The following is a 10624-nucleotide window of genomic DNA, read 5'->3' on the forward strand; positions in this document are numbered from 1 at the left end:
TCAAAGTGGTCTAGAATGAATAAAAATCATAAAAGAAGAATACATATAATCCAATGTAGAAAAATCAGCATGTATTGGGTTTCAATTAATTTTTATATCCCACTTGTTTGCAAGCTCGTTGTTTTTTAACAGGGGAAGAAGAAGAAGAAGAAGAGGAGGAGGAGGAGGAGGAGGAGGAGGCATCTTGAAAGAGCAGTTGCTACCAGTACCAGAAGTAAGTGTGCATATACTGGAGAAAAAGACAGGGAATGTTATCTAAGAGTTGCCTTAAAAGAGAGGCAAATATTGGGATTCATATACAGAAGTATGTCCTTCTGTAACTAAAAAGCATTTTATCTTTGGTTCCCTTTGTCATCTCATGAGCAGGATTTCATTGGGTATGAAAACCTTACAGAGCTAGGGTACAGCTATGGACAAGCTCACTATGGACAAGTTCAAAAGATACCAGCCCAGTACACCCATCAGGATATTCTCCTGGTGCATCTCTTGATTTCTTGTGGGAGCCATTAATTTGAATGCCCCCAAACATGTGCACATTTCATAGTGTCATATATATTATAAACCGTTTGAAACCCTTTTTCATAGCCCCCTTCACTTCCTTGTTTCTTAGGCTGTATATGAGAGGATTGACCATCGGGGTCAAAACAGTGTAGAAGAGAGAGAAAACCTTTTTCACATGTCTTAGGTTCTTGGACCGTGGTAGCATATAGACAAGCATCAGAGCTCCATAATACAAACCAACCACAATGAGGTGAGAAGAACATGTAGAGAAGGCCTTTTGTCTCCCAGTAATGGATGGGATTCTGAGGACTGAAAGTATGATGAAAACATAAGATGCCACAGTGAGGACAAAGGGAGGGAGGGTGAATACACAGGAAAATATGAAAGATGACCATTCCAGAAAATAGGTGTCACTGCAGGAAACATATCTTATGTCAGGAATAACATCACAAAAAAAGTGGTCAATTTCATTAGAGCCACAAAAGGATAACCATGACATTGTCAAAGTTAAGCTTGTGCTAACCAGAAGTCCACTTACCCAAGAGACAGCTGCTAATTGGAAACTCAGCCAGCCATTCATAAGAGTAGCATAATGGAGTGGCTTACATACTGCTAAATACCTGTCATAAGACATCATAGCTAGGAGATAGCATTCAGCACCTTCCAGGCAAGCAAACATGAAAAACTGGGTGAAACAGGCTTTTAGAGATATACTTTTTTCCCCAGTCAAGAGACTTGAGAGCATCTTTGGCAGAATGGTTGAGCTGCAGCAAGATTCCAAGAAGGATAGGTTCCCTAGGAAGAAGTACATGGGGGTGTGGAGGTGTCTATCAGCAGCAACTAGTACAATGATGAGTAGATTTCCAGCCATGGATAACAAGTAGATCACTAAGAACAGAAGAAAAAGAAAGATCTGCAGCTTAGGGAGATCTCCAAATCCCAAAAGGATGAATTCAGAGATAGTTTGATTTTGCCACATATTCTTTGCATAGTTCTGCATCTAGAGCGGGGGAAAGCACACAAACAGTGTAACTAATTAGTTTATATTTTGAAGTCAACAGCCAGAGTCCCATATGCAAATATACCTGATCAGTTTGAGGAGTATAGCTATCTGACGTGCTTCAGCTGGGAGCAGTTTTTGAGAGTATTTGTATGAGAATGTTCTATGGTACATCGGCCAGACACAGTACAAAGGCTACAAATATGTCTCATGAGTGAGAGGTGGGGGAAGTGGAACTGGATCTCCTCATGGTGAGAAAAGCCTGTGTGTGATCCACTATATATAGTTAAGCCCCAAATATGTGGGTGGAGGGACAGGTATAACAGGTGCATCCAAATTACCCCTCCATAAATTTGCTGTATAAATGGAGAGTAAACATGTACATACAAATGGCGAGTAACTATGTACACTGCTAGAGAGGTAAGATTAGATAGTCTGCAAATGTGATAAACAAACAAACAAATAACTAAAAAAATAAAATGGGACTAAAGTTTGTTAAGTGTCCCAGACAAAATACACCAAAACCATTTAGAACCCAAACTCAAATTGTTCAGAAAAGGTTAGCTTTTCATGACAATGGAAAACCAGTACCATAATCCAATTATTCCTATCTAGAGGAGGCATGATTATTGCTGCTATTAGACCTTGTTAGTGCCAATCTGTTTATGGAATTTTCTTATTTCCAAATAGCATTCCACTGCTTTTCTACTGGAGTCACTGAAGCTGCTTCAACATACTGAGTTTTGCCAATACTCACCAGTGTGGCACAGTGGAAATTGACTCTATGTTGTACATTACAAGTGTTCTGTTATGTACCCAGATGTTATGTGTAAATGGAAATAGACTATTCCTTCAGCAAGAGCTGTGGTGTGTTACGAGATATGCGGGAGGCATGTCAGCTACCACCCTCCATGACTATGTTTTGGCTCAAGTGGAGGAAATGTTAGTCAAATGGGTGCAGACCCATGGACCTTGAGAGTTATGTGGGAGGTGGCTGTGATGTGGACACATTGGAAGGGGAAAGAAAGAGCATGGAGATGAGACTCTGAAAATAATGAGTTGCTTTATTGACAGGTAATAGTGGTACAGGAAATGGAAATAGTAGTTGGTTAGGTACATTACCAATACTGCTATACTAGGAAGGAGGATAGACATACGAGGGTGAAAGGGGAGAAAAGGGAAAGCTGTTTGTCATATCTACCTAGATCTCACTATGGAAATTCTTCTCTCTGGGGAGTTCAAGCACAGAGCCAGAAGTGTGGGGGGTACAGCATCCGATGTCAAGGTGCACAGGCAGAAAGTGTGGTGGATGCAATGGCAACAGTTTGAAGAGGGTTCTTATAGGCAAAAACATATCCTGCGGCTAGGGAGAGTTGATACCAACTCAACGACACACTTTACCTTTAGGGAGAGTCCAACAGATGGTCCCCTCCAAGAGTTTCCTGATGACTTCAGCAATTACTGCTCCTGATAATGCATAGAAATTAGTTGTGATTAGGATATGTCTGGGTATTGTTTTCTTGCATGCTCCATGACAAAGGGATATTCAAAAGGGGAATGAGAAGAAAGAAAGGAACACCACACCCTCAGGCACAGATGCACTCCTGATAACAACAGAGAGGAAGTATAATTGAGTATAGCTTGACTCATCCTTGGGAACACTTATTAAACTGAGAAGGAAGAGAGCTAGCATTACTTTTGTTCCTTTTTGCAACATTCAAGTGGGTCTGTTCTGTGCTTATGCCATAATGCAATCAGCGAGGGTATTTCTTTGGGCTTCTTGAAGTTGAAGAAGCATGTGAAGAAGGAAAAATATCATTGCCCAGCAAGCTTTACCTTTGACTGAGGGCATTGGAGAAAAGATAATATATCTCTCCCATAATATAATAATATTTCAAGCATCTGTGGTTAGACCAAGAATCAAATAATTTGTTGAAACATAATTTGTTTACCCTGTTGCTGAATCTGGGGGCCAAAATCCCAAATTCATTCCATCACCCAATTCCTGCCAGGAGCACATACTTACATCTTCCCTAGAAAGCAACACTGCATGGTTCTGCAAAAGAAGATCTGTTCTTCCTCTTCCTTTTTTGCTGAACTCCCCACCAGTATCTCAATCTATACATTGGCAAATTATTTATGATGAAGTCCACTGCCTCTCTATTTGCAAAAGTGTCCAAGATGAATAATGAACTGTATGTTCTATAAAAGACTGAATGCCCTCAGGAATGGTAATTTGTGCTCCACAGAGCAAGAAGGAATATCTCTCCTGACATTTCTATTAATTGGCATTTTAAATGATAGAAAACAAGCAACTGGGCACAAAGGCAAAATGGCAGGATGCTAAAGAGCAATGTGGGCTCTAAGTGGAGAGACCCATTGCTCTGGCAGCTCTCTCCCACTCTTCCTTCCAGGTATTAGAGTCTGGATTTGGGGGAGCATTTTGGATTTAAACAAATAAACAAGACTGTTTGGTGGGGCTGGTGCAGCCCCCTTGCTCTACAGGTGTCTTTTGGTACTGGAAGGACTGACCCATTTCCCTCTGTGCAACCTTGTTGCTCTTTCAGAAGTTGGTTTTTTCCCTTTAAAAGACATGGAATACAGGGCAAATACCCCTCTTGACCCCCACCATCACCCGGCCCCATTGATGCCCATGGTAGGCATGCCACTCCTTCTCATAGGTCTCCCATAGGAATGATGTGTAATTTCTTACTCATCTGGAATATTTTTTTAAATTGTCTGGAATATATATATATATAATGAGATCAAGGTATCTCAGTTATCAGACCCGCAGCTAGCATCTAGGTCTAAGACAACCTCATTTAAAAAAAAAAATCATTCACCAATGCTGCTTTTCCATTTTCGAGGAGGAAAGTGCACAAGGAGACTTATACAATTAAAATAGACCATAAAAATAATTTAGCAATGAAATAATATTGATAAAAATAAAACAGACAATATAGATTAAGCAAGTAAGATTGAGAAAAATAAACCACACAATAATTCATCCATGTATGAATTCTTGTTGTTCCCGCCAGCGTCTTGGGGGATCATCAGAGATGCAGTCAATATGGTTGTTCACATGACCCAAGTGAGGAGGGCTGGAGTGGGAAGGCAGGATCCTACCTGCCTTCCCCCAGATAGTCCAAGCCTCTTCTGGGCTCCTCTGCTGCACAGCCATGTGACCAGTTCTGCGATGAAGTCCAGTGACAATCAGGAGTAGAAGTGGTGGGGGGAGAGAAAGCCAGAATGCCAGGTATCCCACAATGAGCTGAGTGAGCAGCATGGTGCACTGGGAAACCTCCCTGCTGCTGGGCCACTCCTTCTACTAGGCTCTATTGCCAAAATGGCTGCCAGCAGCCAAGGAGCAGCTTCTGGCAGCACGAGTACTCAGATGACCAGAGAGTAGAGTAGGAAGCATGCACTTGTGCTCCTACCTCATTTTTTGCCTAGGTTTAGGATCAGAGTTACCCGGTGGGAGGAGCCGTGTGATCAGGAGCAATCCCAGCACTTCTCATGACCAGACGTACCTGGGGTAACCCTGTTCTACCCATGGGGCTGGTTGTGAGATCAACCTCAATGAGTGACATGTAGCACAAAACCTCTTTATACCTCTATAATTGTAGACAGACTTAAGTCACAATTGTATTGATCTTTCAATACTCTGAAGTCATAGATCACTTACCACCTGCAGCTCTGAGGATCCCAAAGAGATAGCAGTAATATATATATATGGCATTCTCTACATGTGCATGAACTTTATCTGATAGGGTTGTTGAAGAAAACCTACAACAACTTTTCGGAATTCCATGAATCCAAGTTAGAACACACACATGCAGCCTCAACTCCAGTTTCATACAGTTCAGTGGCGTCTTTATTTGTTGTCACTGTTCTCTTTTCACTGAGGAGCTAAATATACATTGTTAGCAAACATGTAAAATAGCCCTGACACTTTATTATTCTTTATAAAGCAGCTTCAAATGGCAGTCTCTCTTAGAAGAGAAGGGGTAGAGGAGAGAATGCGTAACCCTTTCCCATTCTTCTGTTTCTCCATTTCAATACATGCTGTCTCAGACAACAGCTTTTATTGGACTTTGAATGAGGAAGAGGATGGGAGTCATGTCTGCCATTAAGCACCTTCCGCCAAAAGCCTTATAAACATCTTTTACAGAGAGAGAGAGAGAGAGAGAGAGAGAGAGAGAGAGAGAGTTTGGGCTGTGGCATATCTATGCATGCAGCCCTATACCTGTTCTCACACATTTAGAATGGAAATGACCTTGTGTCATGACTCATACTCTGGAGGAGGAGGAGGAGGAGGGAGTTCACTAGGGTGAATCCTTAACTGCAAGAGATTCACAGTAGGCTGCCACTATCCACTTTATTTTAATGTGGGACAAACCACTCTTTCCACATAAGATTCCTGGGGGAGGTTAAAGTGGCAAAACCCTCCCTAGAAGAGCTGATCAGTCCTAAGCCTCCAAAGGCATGCGACTAAGGCAGACCCAAAATGAAGAGTAGCACACTTTAGCAACAAGGATTTATTATTAGATTAAAAGAAACAGGTATGCAATAAGAACAGTTGTCTTTTCATACAACAGATTGCAAGAGAGAGTTTTCATTAAGTTAGGCAACTGAGATTCCAAGTAATGCAGAAAAGAAAAATAATTTCCCTAACATATCTAACTGTACTGGTCCATATTACTCAGAGGCTGTGGACTTCTCATACCCCCAGGAGCTCAGCCTGCCGCTTCCTCACGGCCCTCCTAGGACGTACTGAACTCCCAGACCAAAGCCTTGAAATCTAAAAGAGAGTGAGGCTAAGGGTGATTTCCTTTGCAATAAAGCTTTGTCCACATGTTATGTGGACAAATGTGGCACACAGGTTTTTATGAATACTATTTTATTTGGGTGCGGTCAGAATCCCGGAATAGATATAAATATATATATAAATGAGTAGGATAAGAGAAAGAGATATCTGAAGTAGGGCTGGCATCATAACGAGGCAAATTGAAGCAGTCCCCTCAGGTTGTGCATTATCAGAGACTGGCTGCCACCACTTCCATTTGCTTCACCCGCTGCATACCTGTGACTTCCCTTACTTGTGTGAGAGGGAGTGCCCAAAGAGCCACTATGTCCTTCTTAGTGTACTTTATTTGAAAAGTAGGAGCAGGGGGCAGAAGAGCACCTGTGAAGGAGAGTTGTCTATAGTCTACAGCAGGGCTACTCAGCTTTGACCCTGCTGCAGTTGTTGGCCTACAACTCCTATCATCCCTGACTATTGGCCACTGTGGCTGTATTCCAAAAATAGCAGGAGGGCCGCAGTTGAGTAGGCCTTGTCTAGAGCATCTCCCAGGAGGAGGAGGCGCAGCTGGGCAATGATAAGGTGGCAGCAATAGAGGAACTTGCAAAGAAATTGTAATAGAGTGCCGGACTAGGACCGGGGAGACCCGAGTTCAAATCTCCATTCAGCCATGATACTTGCTGGGTGACTCTGGGCCAGTCACTTCTCTCTCAGCCTAACCTACTTCACAGGGTCATTGTGAGGAGAAATTTAAGTATGTAGTACACTGCTCTGGGCTCCTTGGAGGAAGAGTGGGATATAAAATGTAATAATAATAATAAAAATAAATAACAGCAGTATGGATACTTCAGTACTGCACACATTACTCTGTGCAACATATCAGCCATTATTATCAGTGTTGTGGTTTCTGTGGTTATACTTCTTTTCAAGAAAACATTCTCAAGATGATTTACACAGAAAGAAAAAAGATGGTTCCCTATCCCCAAAGGGCTTGCAATCTAAAAAGAAACAGAAGGTAGAAACCTTTGATCATTCTGCCATGACAACCACATTTCCTAAAGAAAGGGATATTATGCAATGGTATTTTAAAAAGCATAGATGCTTTGGAACTTTGGTGCTGGAGAAGACTTTTGAGGATACCATGGACAGCCAGGAAAAAAAACCAAATGGATCATAGAACAAATTAATACAGAATTTTCACTCGAGGCACAAATGACAAGGCTCAAACTATCATACTTCAGACACATTATACGAAGACCCAGCTCCCTTGAGAAGTCCATAATGCTGGGGAAAGTTGAAGGGAAGAGAAGAAGAGGACGACCAGCAGCAAGGTGGATGGACTCAATTACGACAGCAATGAGAGCACCACTGAGAGACCTTGAAGGCCAAGTTGAAGGCAGATCATCCTGGAAAGAATCTATCTATGTGGTCGCTAAGAGTCGACACCGACTTGAGGGCACTTAACCTTTCACGTCCAATTGAATGGCATCATCACGACATACGACAATCAGCACAAGGCTGCTGTGTTAAATGGTCGCAAGCTCAGGGGGACAAGTTGAAAACACTGTTGGACTCTGAACATTACAGACAAATAGCCACTGCTGTTGTTTCTGAGCCAGATCCTGAGAGGCTTCTAACTTACTATGAGGACCTGGTTGCAAATTTGCATTAATATCTTACTGTTAAGCCTTGTAGAAGGCCGCTGAGGATTAGGCCTTGGTCTAAGCCATGTTTGGTTCTGAGTGTATTAGGACTAACAGAAGTTTAACTGCTCAGTTCAGGGCCTATAAAGAATTTTGTACTCCGTCTTCGTTACAAGCCCTTTTAGAGGCAAAAAAGAATTATAAGCAGCTTTTAGCTAGGAAAAAAAAATGAGGAAGCTAAGTCAACGTGGAGACGGCTTATAGAGGCAATTGGAGGAAGGCATTTTACATTATTCTGGCATACTGTGGCTGGTCTCTCGTTAGAAAGGCCATTTTATCCTGAGTGCTGCATTTCACTTGAGACATGGGAAAGCCATTTTCAGTCTCTATATAGCGATATTGTTCCTTCTGTTTCTACAGAGATTAACTGGGATGAATTACCACCCTGGCCACCAGTCTCGGAGGCTGAGATTAAAGATCTGATTGCCCAGCTTAGGCCTGGTAAGGCCGCTGGAATTGATTGTATTCCTCCAGAGTTTATTAAAAATAATATTGATTGGTGGAGACCTGTTTTAGCCACTCTATTTACAGTGATAGATAGGACAGGGCACATCCCTCAGGATTGGGGGCTGGCAGTTATCGTGCCTATTTTTAAAAAAGGTCAGAGAGGTGACCCATCCAATTATAGGCCCATTAGTCTCCTTAGTGTTATTAGTAAGCTTTACACAAGACATCTCTACTGGAAGCTAAGGGACTGGATGGACAGGGAATCAATCTTGGCAGAGGAACAGGCTGGGTTCAGGGCAGGTAGATCTACCATGGATAATTGTCTAATTTTGCAACACCTCTGTGAGAAGTATCCCAATTCGCTTTATGCTGCTTTCATAGATCTAAGATTTGCCTTTGATTCCATCTCTCGATCTTGATTGTGGGAGAAACTGAGAGCTTCTTCGATAGATCGCCGCCTCTTGGCTTTGATCTCCACTGTACACGAGAACTCAGCCTTGAAGGTGTGCGGCTCTCCCTGGGGCCATTTGTGCTCTGCAATCCCCACTCAGAAAGGGGTACGCCAAGGTTGTATATTGGCTCCACTTCTTTTTAATTTTTATATTAATGATTTGGTTACTCATTTGGCAGATCTGAATTTTCACCCTCCAAAGTTAGCAGAGAAGCACATTAACTCATTGTTGTATGCTGATAATACTCTTATCCTGGCAAGAACACCTGTGGGTCTCAGATGTGACCTGGGGGTATTGGCCTCCTATTGTAAAGGAAACCGTCTTGAAATTAATTTTGCTAAAACAAAGATCATGGCCCTCGGTAAAAAACCTAAACATCACAATTGGAAAATTGATGACCACCCTATTCAGCAAGTTTCTACCTTCAATTATTTGGGGGTCCTCTTCCATGCCTCGGGCTCTAGGAAGCCACATGCTACCTATGTGTCCCAGAATGCTCAAAGGAGTGCGTCCGCTATTCTCAGGTTTTTTTGGAGTAAGGGGGAGGGCGTTTTACACCCTCTGCTATCAAACTTTTTCTTGCCAAATCTCTTGCTCAGCTTACATATGGTGCACAGCTAGGGACTTTATCTAGTTTTCAGCAGGTGGAAAGAATTCAATCTAAATTTCTTAGGGCTGTACTTTCGACCCCCGTTGTATCTCTGATGCCAGATTGAGACTGGAGACGGGTCTACTGAAGGTGGAGGCTAGATATTGGATACTTACGGTTTTTTACTGGATTAAAATCCATCATTCCCATGGCAGTTTAGTATTTCTCACATTACAAGATTCATTTCATGCCTCCTGGGAACGCAGAATACTTACTAAACTGGCAACATTGGGGTTGCTTCCACTTACCCTGCTCAAAATGGAAGTATCACAAGCCCGTGCCTTGGTGAAACAGAAAATATTAGACACGGAGTGGCAGGAAGATTTATCTAAGTCTCCGGGTTTCTACTGTAACGATACCACAAGGTACCTTGTTGCTCCTTTATCTTATCTGCAACAATTAGACATCCCCAGATATAGGTTGGCTTTTACACAGGCCAGATGTAGATGCCTTCCCTCTGCTTTCCTTGAAGGTCGCTACAGTGGGACTCCATAAGCGGAGCATCTATGCCCCTGTGGTGATGGGGAAGTTGAGACAATCGAACATGTTTTGCTTTATTGCTGCTTGTATAGGGACTTGCGTTTAGAACTAATATCTCCACTGTTGGCTCGTTTCCCAGGAAATTCGCCTAGCCAACAAGTGGCTTTCCTGCTTGAGGACAGCATACCTGCCATTACTAGGAAAGTGGCGGACATTTGTGCAGCAGCTCGAAGAGTGCGCCAGTTTTTAATTAACAGTCCTAGTGCTGCTGTATAACCTTTCAGTTATAACATTGCTGATGGGTTAGACTGTTGACTTTTTTTTAAAAAATTATTTATATTGTAATTGTATTTTTCCCCCTTTGTTGTGCTGGTCATAGACCGTAATAAACTTTGAATGCTGAATGCTCAATCAATCAATTAAAAAAAAAAAAAACCACACAGATGTAGGCAGGACCAAGAAATCCATGGATTCGCCAGCCATTATAACTAGTGTGTGCATCAGTCTGTGTGTGCGTGCACGTGTACAGATGTACACAAATGTTTGTGCGTGTGTACAAATGTGTGTGTGTGTTTGTGTTGGACAAAGTCA

The 10624-nt window shown here is 42.3% G+C and overlaps 1 protein-coding gene across 1 annotated transcript; it reads right to left on the minus strand.

Moving 5' to 3' along the window:
• Positions 1-538: 538 nt before the first annotated feature.
• On the minus strand, positions 539-1480 carry LOC128331280 (olfactory receptor 10A7-like). The gene has a single exon (XM_053264632.1). The coding sequence runs from the start codon at positions 1478-1480 to the stop codon at positions 539-541; it is 942 nt and encodes a 313-aa protein (XP_053120607.1).
• Positions 1481-10624: the final 9144 nt, after the last annotated feature.

This window comes from Hemicordylus capensis, chromosome 6 (genome assembly GCF_027244095.1).
Source record: "Hemicordylus capensis ecotype Gifberg chromosome 6, rHemCap1.1.pri, whole genome shotgun sequence".
Lineage (NCBI taxonomy): Eukaryota > Metazoa > Chordata > Lepidosauria > Squamata > Cordylidae > Hemicordylus > Hemicordylus capensis.

Bases quoted from the DNA above. Each gene is read 5' to 3' on its own strand.
- LOC128331280 (XM_053264632.1), bottom strand. From the start codon at position 1,480: ATGTGGCAAAATCAAACTATCTCTGAATTCATCCTTTTGGGATTTGGA.